This window comes from Cucurbita moschata, unplaced genomic scaffold, assembly GCF_002738365.1.
Source record: "Cucurbita moschata cultivar Rifu unplaced genomic scaffold, Cmos_1.0 Cmo_Scf00040, whole genome shotgun sequence".
Classification (NCBI taxonomy): domain Eukaryota; kingdom Viridiplantae; phylum Streptophyta; class Magnoliopsida; order Cucurbitales; family Cucurbitaceae; genus Cucurbita; species Cucurbita moschata.
In genome coordinates, this window is record NW_019268556.1 from 1,070,455 (window position 1) to 1,085,787 (window position 15,333).

General features: G+C 34.6%; 2 protein-coding genes across 11 annotated transcripts; one reads left to right on the plus strand and one right to left on the minus strand.

The window, feature by feature from the left end:
* Window positions 1-5,581: 5,581 nt before the first annotated feature.
* On the minus strand, window positions 5,582-9,835 carry LOC111432795 (pentatricopeptide repeat-containing protein At1g71490). 5 transcript variants are annotated; one of them, XM_023069755.1, is made up of 4 exons: window positions 9,758-9,835; window positions 7,407-8,425; window positions 6,000-6,812; window positions 5,582-5,922 (listed from the first exon to the last, which is right to left on the minus strand). In XM_023069755.1, exons 2-3 carry the CDS (start codon window positions 8,287-8,289, stop codon window positions 6,151-6,153), a joined length of 1,545 nt encoding a protein of 514 aa, XP_022925523.1. In that variant the 5' UTR covers window positions 8,290-8,425; window positions 9,758-9,835; the 3' UTR covers window positions 5,582-5,922; window positions 6,000-6,150. The 5 variants fall into 5 exon arrangements, with proteins under 5 accessions (XP_022925523.1, XP_022925520.1, XP_022925519.1 ...); XM_023069752.1 differs by having other exon boundaries at window positions 5,582-5,695; window positions 5,858-5,922; window positions 6,000-8,425; XM_023069751.1 differs by having other exon boundaries at window positions 6,000-8,425.
* Window positions 9,836-12,215: 2,380 nt separating this feature from the next.
* LOC111432784 lies at window positions 12,216-14,723 on the plus strand. 6 transcript variants are annotated; one of them, XM_023069737.1, is made up of 3 exons: window positions 12,216-12,467; window positions 12,566-13,386; window positions 14,399-14,723. In XM_023069737.1, the coding sequence occupies exons 2-3, from the start codon at window positions 12,604-12,606 to the stop codon at window positions 14,528-14,530; spliced, it is 915 nt and encodes a 304-aa protein (XP_022925505.1). In that variant the 5' UTR covers window positions 12,216-12,467; window positions 12,566-12,603; the 3' UTR covers window positions 14,531-14,723. The 6 variants fall into 6 exon arrangements, with proteins under 6 accessions (XP_022925505.1, XP_022925503.1, XP_022925504.1 ...); XM_023069735.1 differs by having other exon boundaries at window positions 12,571-13,386; XM_023069736.1 differs by having other exon boundaries at window positions 12,216-12,463.
* The last annotated feature ends 610 nt before the right edge of the window (window positions 14,724-15,333 follow it).

The following is a 15,333-nucleotide window of genomic DNA, read 5'->3' on the forward strand; positions in this document are numbered from 1 at the left end:
TAAAAGTAATAATGAAAAAAAATTATGAACTTATTTGAGTTGTGTTACGTTCAAATAGATGAAAATTTTGTAAATTCTTTAAAATTAGATTGTATTGAATCCAACCAATTTAAATTTATTTTTACTTTATAAATATTCACTATATATGTATACTATCTAATTTCATAATAATAATAATTATTATTATTATTATTTGGTTCATTTACTCTTATACAAAAATTCATAATTTTTTAAAATATATAAAAGACACATAAAATCTATAAAATAAATTAAATGATTCATTATTTTATAATATATATATATATATATATAGTAACAGAGTGTCATCTGTCATTCTTGTTGAGTTTTAGTTTACGAATCAATAGGCGAAAGAAAAAAGGTGATTGAGTTACAGGATTGAATAGTCAGTCAGTTTCGTCTCATGAATAAAGAGGTGAGTCTAGTTACGGTGAATAGATAGGAAGGGAAGAAAAGGAGTTCGTTCCACATTAGGGTCAAAAGTAATGATACAGACAGTCAAACCATAAATTAAATAATTTATTATTTTATAATATAAAATATATATATATTTTAAGATTTAGAGTTTAAGTTAATAACATAAAATCTATAAATAAATTAAATGATTCATTACTTTATGGTATAAAAATATTTTTTAAATAAATAAATATATATATATATATATTCTTTACAGTTTAGGGTTAATAACATAAAATCTATAAATAAATTAAGTTATAGTATAAAAATATTTTTTAATATATATATATATATAGGATTTAGAGTTTAGGATAAATTACATAAAATCTATAAATAAATTAAATGATTCATTTTTTTATAGTATAAAATTATTTTTAAATATATATATATATATATATATATATTATTAGTCACATAGGTAAAAAGTCACTTATGTCACCTTCACGGTATAATTTGACCTATTTTTGTTTTTATTTTTTTATTTTTTTCTAGAAAGATTCCTTTAAACAATATAAAATAAGAAAGAAAAAAAATGAATAAAGGTATTATGAATTTTGTTTACGTGTGTATATATATATTATTTATTTATTTATTATTATTATTAGGTCAACTCTATATTTTCTCTAAAAAAAATATTTTTGAACTTTAATTTTTTTAATAATATCTGATTAAAAACATATTCTTAAATTTTAAAAAACATAGTATTTTATTTAAAAAATAATATTTATTTTAAAAAATATATATTTAAATAAAATTTCAAAATTTTATTATTACTCTTGAATTTTTTACAAAAAAAAATTTCGTTTTTTAAAAAGTTAAAAAAATATTCTTGCCATTAATATATGAACGAAACCGTTACCAATGTTTAAAAAATATTCGCAAACATTCAAAAATAACAATAAAAAGTTTAAAAATGATTATATAGTTTCCGTCCATATATATAGACCGTATAAACTTTTTTTGAATTTCTTTTAAATTTTTATGGGTATTTTTTTTTACCGTAAATATATTTTTAATTTTTTTAAAAAAATTAAAATATATTATTTAAACTTTTAAAAAGTTTACTAATTTTTATTTTTTTATATTTTACCTTAAATAAATAATATATATTAATAATAAAAAAAAATAACATTTCTAATTTGTAAGTTGGCTTTTTCGCTTTCTAAATTTTTTAATTAATTATTATTCCAAGAGTAATTAATTATTAAATAATAAAATTTGTATTATAATATTAAAATAATAAAAGTTAAAAAGCAAAAAAGAAATTATGATGTGCTTAAGACATGGTCGATTGATTTTGTTCGTATATTTGACTAATCGATATTTATAGTTTATCTATATCGGGATAAATATGCTCGAGAGGATAATTTTTATATTTCCCTTTTTGCTCTTTAATATTTTAAGGCTTAACTTTATCCTCATATTCTTTTATAATGCTTTCAAATATTCCTATTTTGTCCCTACCAGATACATCGAACATCGATCACTTTTCTACCGAGCCTGCTATATATAGGTCCACAATGGTTCGTGTATCGTTTAATCTTTTTAAAAAAAATTATTTGGGTTTAGAGAATAAATCCAAATCTTTCAAAATGTCAAATGATGGAAAGAGTTTTGCTTTTATAAGAAATCTTGAAATGCATAATGAAATTATGAAACTTCAATAAAGAGACAAATTTTGAAAATTTAATGGTTTATTAGTTTATATCACACGTATTTATTGCTGATCGTAGCTTTATTTTCAATCATAAAAAATATTCACGTGATTCATATTTATTTTCAAAACGAGAACAAATCGTCATATTAGCTTAAAAATTAGGGTTTGTTTACTAATAATGAAAGAGAATAAAATGTTGTACCTGCTTTATTCTCCGATGTTTACCAAAATAAAAAAACGGGAATAAAGACAAACCCTAAATTTGAGAATCTCGTTGATTTCGTCCAAAAAGGCGATCGATCTCATATTATTTTGCAAAACTCGCCTTTTATTTTTCTTTTCGTATACTTCGCGTTCACAATATATTTTTCTCGTTTTTCTCGACCCACTTCCATCATTTCAAACCTAATAAAGAATGGGTTATTTTTACTAGTGTCGATGGTTTAAAATTTTGATTTTTGGCCAAATTTGAATAAGAGACAAATGATAACAATTGTCTTGGCTTACACGACTAAATCTCATAAAATGAAGACAAAAAAGTAAATATCAGTGTAAACAAACCGAGAGTTAGTTAACACAAATATTCATTTCACTAGATACATGACTACCGTGCTTATGGGCATGTTGCTAATGTTCAAGGTGACGTCGTTCATCAAGGAGCGCTACAAAACCAGAGGAACGCTACAAAACAAGATCTAGCTCTAGCTCTTACTTTCGATACATGGTTTTTTCTCTCTTCTTGAACTCATGCATAGATTACTTCAACAGGTACAACTCGTTCTACTTATCTGAACTTCACTGCTACCGAGTGTCCTACGACTAGACTCTTTGAACTCACTTGAGCTTATAACTTGCTTTTATTTCTTATCAACGTCGAACCTAGCTTTTAAGCTTGCTCGCAAATTTGGATGACATAAATAGCCTCACCTATTCAGGGGTTTTTTACTTTTTAGTTCTTTATAGCTCTTCATGTGTTTGAGAACTAATAAAGACCTCTTAACCGTGCTCTACACAGTAACTCAATCACAGAATCTCGTGGCGGTTAGGTAAGGTCAAATAATTGGAATAGCTCGAACATCAAAACCCATGTTCTTTTCCGACTCCTCTTACAAGTTCGATATGCATTTGAGTCCTTTTCTGCTTAACTATTCTCGTAACTCAAATTCGTGGAGGATAGTCAACATTTTAGCCCAAATAATTATATAACTATTATGTATATTCTCATTGATCAGTTTCCTAGAGCCCATCTATACATTTTTAGGTTACTACGGTAGGTTTTCTTAATACAAGCATTTAGGTTCCACTAGACCATTTAAGTTTAACTCGAGTGGGGACCTTCTTCTTTGGATACAACCCCAGAGAGTTGCGATGACGCGGGATTCTTCCAACCCAGGTCAAATAGGAAGAACTCGAAGATTCCACCTCTAAAAAGCGCCTATACCTAATAGCTTAAGCCGCTGTTCCCATTCCAGATCATGAGAAAGAATGTTATTGGCTATTTCCGAATACATATTTCTCATTTGCACTTTCGAGTGTGCGCTTTAGTTTTTGAATTTCTAGTTTGAAAGTTGTTAACTAACCTTAGCTCAATCAACGCTTCATTTAAGTTCATTCACTCTCATTGATTGGATCTTTAGAGCACAATCATTGTTAAGCTTCTACTCATATCCAAGCGCTATAAATCTATGTCATAGACTCTTATAAACTAGCACTTAGGTTCTACTATTCTATCTCTTTTTCCGAGTTCCTACTAGTCATCTTCTAATTTTTTAACATTAGCCCAACGAAACTCTTGCTAACTTACTAATCTCTTAAAGCTCGTTAGCTAGTGATAAGACACTCATAATTCTCAGCCCAACGATCTAAGCTTTTATAAAGCTCGTTAGCTAGTGATAACATCTTCTTATACAAAATTTAGATCAACCGAGAGATAAGACTATAACTAGATTATACCAAACCTCCCAAACCAAGTGTTGTAAACTCTCTTGCCAACATATTTTCAACGCAATCACATATATGATGTTTTCTTTCAAACTGTTTTCAACTTATTTCCTCTTATGTTTCATTGTCGAGCTCCTACTCATACCCAAGCGCTATAAATCTATCATAGATTCTTATCAACTAGCACTTAGGTTCTACTATTCTATCCCTTTTTTCTTTTAGAGTTCCTACTAGTCATCTTCTATTTCAACATTAGCCCAACGAAACTCTAGCTAACTTACTAATCTCTTAAAGCTCGTTAGCTAGTGATAAGACATTCATAATCCTCAGCCCAACGATCTAAGCTTTTATTAAAGCTCGTTAGCTAGTGATAACATTGTACAAAATTCAGATCAACCGAGAGATAAGGCTATAACTAGATTATACCAGTGTTGTAAACTCTCTTGCCAACATATTTTCAATGCAATCGACATATATGATACTTTCTCTCAAACTGTTTTCAACTTATTTCCTCTTATGTTTTATAAGAACGTTTTCTCTTGAAATGTGACTCAAGGCTAAAAACTGGGTCGAGATTGCCTACAAAGATCAATTCTCGTACGACTAACTTATTCATTGAGCTTAACAAACGCTGCATAATCTAAAAGAGTGCAATAATTACTAATAGAAATATGAATTGCCTTTAATAAGTTGCATCTTAATCATCAAAGCAGGTTCCATAAAGTTCAAAAAAGAAAAAGAAAAAAAGATTCTATGGCTAGTGGCTACTTATTAAATGATGCAGCCTGATCTGCAAAACCATGCAACTTTCAAATCTTTTTTGACTTTTTCAAATTAAAAAGCTAAAATTCTTGTGTCAAAAAGTTCATCATGAATATGGGAAAATATACTTGAATCTACCCCTAGACTAATAAATAGTCTAGCATTTAATATAATATGTTCTTAGAAAAGTGTTCATATGATCCGATAATTTGACTAACTGGGACTACCCAACCTAAACCATAAAAGTTAGATTGGGTTAGAACCTTTTTCGGTTTAAGTTGTTCTAAAAAAAGTGTTCATATGATCTGATAACTTGACTAACCGGGACTATCCAACCTAAACCATAAAAGTTAGATTGGGTTAGGACCTTTTTCGGTTTAAGTTGGATTGAATCGAAAAATCGGAAAATCAGTTCACTTTGCAGACATTTTTTTGTTGGGTCAACCTAACTAACCCAATCAACCCGACCAACTCAAGAATAGATTAACAATCCTACTCTACCCTTAGAGGGATTAAGAATATTTGACATTTGTAATGGAGAGTGATGCATTCTATTGTTTAAAGAGCTAGGGGGTTAAAAAAAAAATCCAATGACCTAAAAAACTCGATCAACCCAATTTAACCCAGTTATGAATTTATTTGGTTAAACTGAACCGAACCAACCCATATTTATTGTTAATTTTAAAATAATATTTTGCTTGCCACAATTATGGTTGGATTGAACTGAATAAATGACTCGAACCAACCTAACTCAAAAAATTTATGGTTGGATTGAGCTGGGTTAAAAAATTTATAACCCGAACAATTGGGTTGGGTCTAAAAAGATGTCCTAACTCACCCTGATCCAACCAACGAGCACCCCTACAAACCATTATAATAAATCCGAAGTGTTTCAGTTTTTTTCACAAGTCACAACAAGCTCTAATCTTCAAAAACTACATGATCATAAATTCATTCTAAAAATAGGTATGTTCTTAAAAGCTCCCAAGTACACATCTCAATATACATGCAAAGGATACTTACAATTTGGTGATGCCAGCTTCTATCCTGTTCTGCAGAAGCAAGTCCATGCTCAACTCGCTGCTAGCCTGAAAAGGCATTGGAATTCATATACCATGAAAAACAAGGAAAATACCATTAGCTTGTAGGATAAAAACCGACATACCTGGTCAGCTGGCATCCCGATCGGCCTCGTAAGACGAGAACCAAACTAAATGTCTAAACCGAGCTTCATCAGAAAGGAAAAAGTAAGAATCCAAATGCAACTTAACAAACTTTGTTAAACAGTATAATTTGAAATATCCATTTGATATTCCTCAAAAAATGTCATCGCCGATATCGTAATCATCTATCATCACTAGAGTACCGTGTTTCATTACATCGTTCAAACCATCTAACAAGTGTTTAGATTCAAGGGCTTGAGGATTAGAAGTGTCCCCAACCAAGAACGAGACGAATTCCGAGCCAACTTCGACCCAAGAACAACCAGGAGCTTTTGCCACACCATAATCTCTCATGAGAGTCCTTATTTTTGCCAACTTACTCCAAGAACCTGCAGCAGCATACATGTTAGCAATCAAGACATAGTAACCAGAATGTTCAGGCTTCATTTCCAGAAGTTTCTCTGCAGCCCATTCCCCGATATCCGTGTTTCGATGGATGCAACATGCTCCGATAAGAGTCGCCCACATAGCCGATGTTGGTCTATAAGGCATTCTCGTGATAATCTCCTTTGCTCTGTCCAACAGACCAACCCTCCCAAAAAGGTCTGCCATACAAGCATAATGTTCCAAACGAGGGCTTAGTCCATGCACACTTTGCATCTCTGCAAATAAAACTTCACCCTGTTTCACAAGACCGGAGTGACTACAAGCTGATAGGACAGCAACCATAGTTATATGATCTGGTTTGATATCAACACTTTTCATTTCTTCGAACAGCCTTAGCGCTTTCCTCCCCTCTCCTTGCATGCCATAGCCTGCAATCAGGGAAGTATATGTCACTTCGTCCTTTTTGCTTAATGAATCGAAAACTCTTTTAGCTTCTAAGACCTTGCCCGACCTTGCATACATGTCCACCAAAGCATTCCACAATAACAAATAATCTTGAAAATCTTGGCGTTTAGTAATGTAACAGTGAAATTCTCTCCCATGTTGTAAATCTGCAACTCGAGCACAAAGAGGAAGAATGCTAGCAAATGTCACATAGTTGGGTTCTACACCATATAGTAACAATTCTCTAAACAGACGCAGGGCATCCTCAACCCGGTCCACATGTGAGAGGCCAGAAAGCATGGAGTTCCACGTGATTATACTTTTGTCGTCGTTTAATCGAAACAAAATATATGCACGCATGATGTCTTTACAACGAGCATACATGGTAAGTAAAGCGTTTTGAACAGTGGATGACTTATGATAACAATGTCTAATAGTAAAGCCATGAATTTCCTTCCCTAATCTAATGGCACCAATGTGTGAACAAGCACCTAAACCTATTATCATTGCTACATCGTCCAAATGAATACCAAAATTTCTCATTTGAGACAGTAACTTAAGAGCTTGAGTAAACTTACCAAGGCGCAAGCAACCTCCAGCTATAATATTCCAAGTTACAATGTTAATTTCAAGACACTTACTCTGCATGATGTCAAATAGTTCAAATGCCTCCTTCCACATACCGTTGGAGGCATAACAAGAGATCATGGAATTCCACGATACTGCATCCCGGTCAAGCATATTGTCGAACAAGTTACGTGCAGTGTCCAGCTCGCCACATCTTCCATACATAGATATCAGAGCATTCTGAACAAACAAACTCCATTGATTTGACCAAGAATTAATACACTTGTGAACTTCTAAACCAAATCCCAGATTTTGTGTTTCACCACAAGCCTTCAAAATGGAGGGAAAAGTGAAATTATCTGGTCTGACCCCTTTACTCAACATCTGCTTATAAGCTAAAATGGCTGACTCATGAAGTTCATTTCTGACATATGATGTGATGAGTAGATTCCAAGGACAGGGGTGAAATAAATTAGAATTCTCAACAAGGGTATGAGCCTCGGCCAGAAGTTTAAAGCTCGAGTAGAATGTGACAAGCTTGGGGACCAAAATGGAGTCTTCCTCAAGACCTGACGAGATAATGCGACCATGAAGTTGCTTACCTGACGGGAGTGAGCTACAAGTGGTGCATGATACAAGAAGAATGGAGATGGATTGCACGATGAGGTCAAATGAATCATTATAACTACCGCGCAATTGAACAAGGGAGAAGGCTTCAAATGCTTTGGACAACTGACCATGAGAGGCAAAGCTTTTAAGGGAATCAAAAATAGAAGTAATCATAAATTCTCTACCATTGCTCACAGGTACATTTTTCCATTGTTTAGGTATGAATGTCAGGAGCTTATATATAGAAAGACCTCTGAGGATGTATTCAGGAGAGGAAGATGACATACACAATGGTAAGCAAGAACCTATAACATGTTTTATCCCTCTAGTGGCAGCATATTGCTAGGAAATTTTGATGGATCAGTGACTATGATATATGCCCGACGATTGAGAACGAAATGCCAACAAAAATACCATATCCCTGAAAAAAGGAGCTAAACAAACGTCAAAATACTCGAAAAATAAAGGATTATAAGAGAATTGTAAGCATTGGATGAACATTCAAACTAGAAACCCAGACATAATATTAAATTCATATGAATTCTTCCTTTGGAAGTAGATTCTATTAATTCTAAGCCCATTGTTTCCTCATCTTCCCGGCCGCAGAGAACTCTAGAGCAAGCTTCTCTAAAATACCCCCCCAAAACCGCAAGACTATTAGGAATCATGACTCTCCACAATGGTATGATATTGTCTACTTAGAGCATAAACTCTCATGGCTTTGCTTTTGGGTTCCCCAAAATGCCTCGTACCAATGGAGATGTATTCCTCACTTATAAACTCATGATCATTCCCTAAATTAGTCAATGTGGAACTCCCTCCCAACAATCCTCAACAATCCTCCACTCGAATAAAGTACTCTATAGAGCCTCCTCTGAGGCCTATGGTGGAGCCCTCGAACAACCTCCCTTAATCGAGGCTCAACTCCTTCTCTGTGCCTCCCCTGAGGCCTATGGTGGAGCCCTCAAACAACCTCCCCTTATGTGATGTCCCACATTGGTTGGGGAGGAGAACAAAACACTCTTTATAAGGGTGTGAAAACCTTCTCTAACAGACGCGTTTTAAAACCTTGAGGGGAAGCCCGAAAGGGAAAGTCCAAAGAGGACAATATCTGCTAGCGGTGAATCAGGGTCGTTACACATTAATTGAGGCTCAACTCCTTCTCTGGAGTCCTCGAACAAAGTACACCCTTTATTCGACACTCGAGTCACTTTTGACTACACCTTCGAGGCTCAGAACTTCTTTGTTCGACATTTGAGGATTCTATTGACATGGCTAAGTTAAGGGCATAACTTTGATACTATGTTAGGAATCACGACTCTCCACAATAATATGATATTGTCCACTTTGAGCATAACCTCTTATGGCTTTGCTTTTGGTTTCCCAAAAGGCCTCATACGAATGGAGATGCATTCCTTATTTATAAACTCATCCATGATTCTTCCCTAAATTAGGTAATGTAGGACTCCCTACCAACCATCCTCAACGACAAACCCACTAACTGGAGCTCAAGCCGGCGGTGACGACCAATGCAGAGAACTTGCGGCCGCTTTACAAAATCAAACCGCCTTGGCCTCTGTCACCCTCGTCTTAGCAACAACCGAATAGAATAGATGGAATTTCAACCGAAACAGTCGGTTTCGTTTTCTCGATTGAGTTTCTTAGGGTATGGAATATAATCAATACAAGTTACGACAATGTTACAGAGGTTTGAAGCTTTTGAAAAACAGAGATGGAGGTTGAGAAGGAGTACCTGAAGATGGAGCGAGGAAGAAGATTGAAGGGCCGGAGAGCGACGGCGGCCGTGGCAGTGTTGAAGCAAAGAATACAGGGGAAACGGCCGTGAAAATAATAGGAGAGATGTTTAATTGGGCTGGGCTTTATGATGGATTGGGCCCTTATCGGGCCAATGGTTTGGGCCTACCACATAAGAATTGGGCCCTTACCATATAGGCTATTTAATAAACTATATTTATTATTTTCTATCTATATTATTTCACAAATTTATGATAAATTTTATTTTAAAAAATAAAATTTTAAAAAAGGCATATTATTCATTTAACTTTCATTTCATTTTTTTATTTTTGTATTCCTACTGTATCATACCATTGTGGAGAGTCGTGTTCATCTAACATAGTATCAAAGTCATGTCCTAAACTTAGACATGTCAATAGAATCTTCAATCTTCGAACAAAAGTATTGTGAGTATCGAAGACATAGTAAAATATGACTAAGACTCCAAAAGATAAGGAGTCGAGCCTCGATTAAGGGGAGGCGTACTTTGTACGAGAGGAGGTGTTGGATGAAAGTCCCACATCGACTAATTTAGGGAATGATCATGAGTTTATAATCAAGGAATACATCTCTATTGGTATGAGGCCTTTTGGAAGAGTAGGGTGTTCACTTTAGAAAATCTTTATAATATATATATATATATATATATATATATATATATATATATATATATATATATTTCGGGTAGAGTTAGTTGAGATTTTTAACCAACGTAACTCTTATTAAATTATGAACTCTCGGCACTCTTTCCTTCCTCCAATCAATGTGGGACCGCCCCCAAATCCACCCTCATTTGGGGCCAGCGTCCTCGCTGGCACTCTTTCCTTACTCCAATCAATGTGAAACCGCCCTCAAATCCACCCCCCTTTGGGGCCCAGCGTCCTTACTGGCACACCACCTCGTGTCTACCCCCCTTCGGGGAACAGCAAGAAGGCTGACACATCCGATGTCTGTCTCTGATACCATTTGTAACAACCCATATCCACCACTAGCAAATATTGTTCTATTTAGGCTTCCCTCTCAAGGCTTTAAAACACGTCTGCTAGGGAAATATTTCCACACACTTAGAAATGATGGTTTGTTATCCTCCCCAACCAATGTGAGACATCACAGTTAAGTTAATCGAATTTGGATGTTTTCATCATATCATTCATATCGTGTATATCGTTTTATGTCATATCATGCACATAACATGTCCTTCATATTACATCATGCACGTATCATGTCATAAAGTATGTCACAATATGTATTATATCGTCAAACGTGTTACCACATAACATATATCATATCATCAACACATCACATCATAACACGACATAGTCATATTATGTCATAAACATTTCACATATATCAAGTATATGACACGTGCTCTGCACGTGTCATCACACAAACATTAACTTCTAACCATGTCGATAGTAAGACCACTTATTTGGTTGGGCTCAGTCAAAGTTCTATCTAGCTCCAGATTGTTTTCGTCCTTCGAATTCGTTTTCACTTACATCGAGGCTTCATCTATTTTGAATATGCACTTAATTGTCTCAATAAAAAATAGAATTTCATGGGTTCAATTGTGTTTAGTAGTAAAACTTAAATTAAAAAAAAAAAAATATATATATATATTTATATTATTTCAATCGTACTATCCAAATATTGTTTATTATAATTTTCATACAAATAATTAAAAAACAGTTTAACTAATCTCCAAATTTTCTTTTTATTTCTATCGGTATTTGTTTTTTTTTTTTGGTTAAATTCCGTTAACAGTTATTTTTATTTTAATCAATATGGTCGGGTTTTAAATAAATAAAAATATATTTTTTATTTATCATATAATTAGATATACATGTATATATTTTATATTTGTTTAATTTTATAATTTATTTACTTGTTAAAACTATTTAAAATGTAAAATTTCAAAATAATAAAATTGAATTTGAATTTGATAATAAATTTTGATTAAATATTTAAAAATAAATTAAATGATTTTACAAAAAAAAAAAAAAAATCAAATTCCAACCAATCATATTAAAAAATTTAAATAAATAACTGGAACAACTTAAATAAAAAAATTTAAAATATTAAATAAATGACTAAAATAACTTAAATAAAAAAAATTAAAATATTAAATAAATGACGGGAACAATTCAAATAAAAAAATTTAAAATGTTAAATAAATGACTGGAACAAATACTACACGTAAAAAACGTTTAAATATATGTTTGAAATTTAAACCAATTAAAAAATAAAAATAAAAACAAATAAATGAGAAAAAAAAAAAGACATTTATTCTTCAACTTCCATCTACTTCTTACACCGTACTTTATCCAAACCCAATTGGACTGTTTCGGTTACTTCGGACACAGCCAGTAACTTTATCCAAACCCAATCCGTTCTTCCATTTCCTTCCCATTGTCTTTATCTCCACCACCCCTCATTTGCTCTTCGATGTGTCAAATTCAATCAAACCCAATACGCCATATCCAAATTCTCCACAAATCCTCTGTTCTCATCTCCACATTGCTTCCCTTACGCCTCTCTCCCCATTCGCACTTCCCTTTAATCCTCAAAAATCTCATCTCCGCCTCTGATTTTTTTATATTCTGTAGGGAAGTTAGGTTAGATTTCGTTTCGTTTCGTGTGTTCATCGGTTATCTGAAATTCTCCAGTGGGTTGGATCTTCTTTTGACTACTTTTCGTTCGATTTCTGTTCTGTTTTGGCTGCTTGATGTTGTATATAAGTTGTTTCTTGTGATTTTTTCTTTTTCATTTCAGTTTGTGGATTGAGGAATTTCAGTGTTGGCTGCCATGGAAGGAGCAGTGGGAGATGAGTTTCAGGATTGGGAGGTGCTGCTCCATGATTCAAACGCGGAAACCGCCCTAACTGCGGCGAAGTTTTCCGGGGAGAAATCGGCTCATTTTGGGGGAATTGAAGGTGAGTCCGATTCCGATAGCATAATTAAATCCGATTATTTCTCTCTTGATAATCAGGGACGGCGAGAGAAGACTGTTCCTGAGCGTGATCTTAGCGAAGAGGAGGGCTCTGTTGAATCGGATAATCCTAGTTGGATCGATCCGAGTTCGGAGAATCGGTATGGTCCGGTTATCTCGACTGAATTATGGTCCGATTCCGGTAGTGATAGGTCGGATGAACGTAAACTTAACGATTTCGATTCGAAAACTGAATCTGGAATTGCAGAATTTCTGCAAGGTGATGAAGAATTGAGTGGTAGGATTCAGAAATTGGAGAGTTTAGAGTCCTATGATACCAAAATGGAATTAGGTTTTGAAGAATTTGATGAAACTCAATCCCAAAGCAAGGATTTACGCAATTTGGAGGAGAAGAAGAACATCCAAATTGAAGAAACGAAAGCCAATGATGAATCTGGCAGTGAGGTTGGAGATAAGAGGAAAGTAGTTTGGTGGAAGGTTCCATTAGAGGTGTTGAAGTACTGCTTGTTTAAGGCAAGCCCTGTCTGGTCATTCTCTGTAGCAGCTGCTGTGATGGGTTTCATTATTCTTGGAAGGAGGCTCTACAGAATGAAGAGGAAGACCCAGAGCTTGAACCTGAAAGTTATCCTGGATGAGAAGGTAAATTCAGCAAGAATTTATATAGATAAGAGATTTGATGCTGAACTTTTGTTACTGTTCAAACTTGTTCCTGTTCTTTTGCCTGATAATACTGTTCTTGTTCTCTGTGATATCATGCTGCATTTTTGTCATAGTTCTGATTGCTACACCTTGAAGAAATTGTGGAAGTTGTTGCTTGTTGGGTTTATTATGCTGCATATTTGTGGTTCTTTATAGTGAAATATGTGAATCAAGTTGAATAGAGTCTCACCGGGGTTCGTTGTTTGCTTAAGTGAGTGGTGATTTGGTTGTTTGGATCGGCAGGCTCAGTGATTGGGCATCGAACTGTCCGTTGCCAGCTCCAGCTCCTCCTCATTGTGTGTAACGGCCCAAGCCCACCGCTAGTAGATATTGTCCTCTTTGGGCTTTCCCTTAACATTTTTAAAACGCGTCTGATAGGGAGAGGTTTCAACACCCTTGTAAAGCCTTGTAAAGAATGTACGTTCTCCTCCTCAACTGAAGTGGGATCTCACAATCCACCCCCCTTCGAGGCCCAGCATCCTTGTTGGCACTCGTTCTTTTCTCCCATCGATGTGAGACCCCCCAATCCCCATCCCATTTTGGGGCCTAGTGTTCTTATTGGCACACCGCCTCGTGTCCAATCCCGTTCGGGACTCAGCTTCTACGCTAAAACATCGCTCGGTGTCTGATTCCAATACCATCTGTAACGGCCCAAACCCACCGCTAGCAGATATTGTCTTCTTTAGGCTTTCCCTCAAAATTCTTAAAACGCATTTGCTAGGGAGAGGTTTCCACACCCTTACAAAGAATGCGCGTTTTCCTCTTCAACCGAAGTGGGATCTGAGAATGTGAATAAAGTGACCTGGTGTGAACTTTTTTTTCTTCTTGGAGATTCTTAGTTAGGGGATTTATTCGTTGGTTTCTTTTGGAACTTTGAAATAGCTTAGTTTTCGATGCCTTTTCAAAGTCGAGATGATATTCCTTGGCCCCATGAACTAACTATTACTTGCAGAAGGGATCTCCATTCATGAGTCGAGCTGCTCGTCTTAATGAAGCCTTTTCGGTTGTGAGGCGTGTTCCGATCGTTCGACCCGCTCTCCCTGCTGCCGGGATAAACCCATGGCCTGCAATGAGCATGAGTTGAGGATTCTTCCCACAACAACAGATGCAGATAGTGTGAAAGCAATAGTGTCACTCTCTCTCTCTCTATATATATATATATAAAAGATGTAATATTCTACGGGTTCCAATGTATGTTCTGTACCACTACAAGAGATGCTTCAGCATCAGCTGTGTGTAAAGTAATTAAATTCAGTATTGGCTTTTATCTTCTTTTTTTCTTTTCTTATTTAGACTAACTCGAAATTTTAAGTTGGTTGGACGGGTGACCCAAACAACCCGAATAGTTGGGTTAAGTTGTCGGGTTGACTTTTTTTAATTATTTAAATAAATTCTACCTATCCACAATACATGTTTATATTAATAATTAAAATCACATAAAATTCAACTATTAAATATTTACCTGTCTCAATGTATTATTAATGTTGGTTATAAACCGTAATGCTAGTAGATATGGTCCGCTTTGTTCCGTTACATGTCATCGTCAATCTCATGATTTTAAAACGCGTCTGTTAGGGGGAGGTTTTCATGGTGAGAAATGGATCTCACAGTTTAACCTTTTGGGGGCCCAACATCCTCGTTGGGAGTGTCTGGTTTTGATACCTTTTGTAACAGTCCAAGCCCACTACTAGCAGATATTGTCCGCTTTGACCTGTTATGTATCGTTGTCAATCTCACAATTTAAAAACGCGTACGTTATGAAGAAGTTTCCACACTCTTATAAGGAATCCTTCATTCCCCTCTCCAACTGATATGGGACCTCACATAAACACAACTTAAAAAATTTTAACCAGCAAATCGAGGTTTTTTTTTTTTTTTTTTTTTTTT

Coding starts and splice junctions, on each gene's coding strand:
- LOC111432784 (XM_023069737.1), top strand. CDS start 12,604: ATGGAAGGAGCAGTGGGAGATGAGTTTCAGGATTGGGAGGTGCTGCTC. Junction 13,387..14,398: donor AAGTTATCCTGGATGAGAAG/GTAAATTCAGCA, acceptor TATTACTTGCAG/AAGGGATCTCCATTCATGAG.
- LOC111432795 (XM_023069752.1), bottom strand. CDS start 8,289: ATGTCATCTTCCTCTCCTGAATACATCCTCAGAGGTCTTTCTATATAT.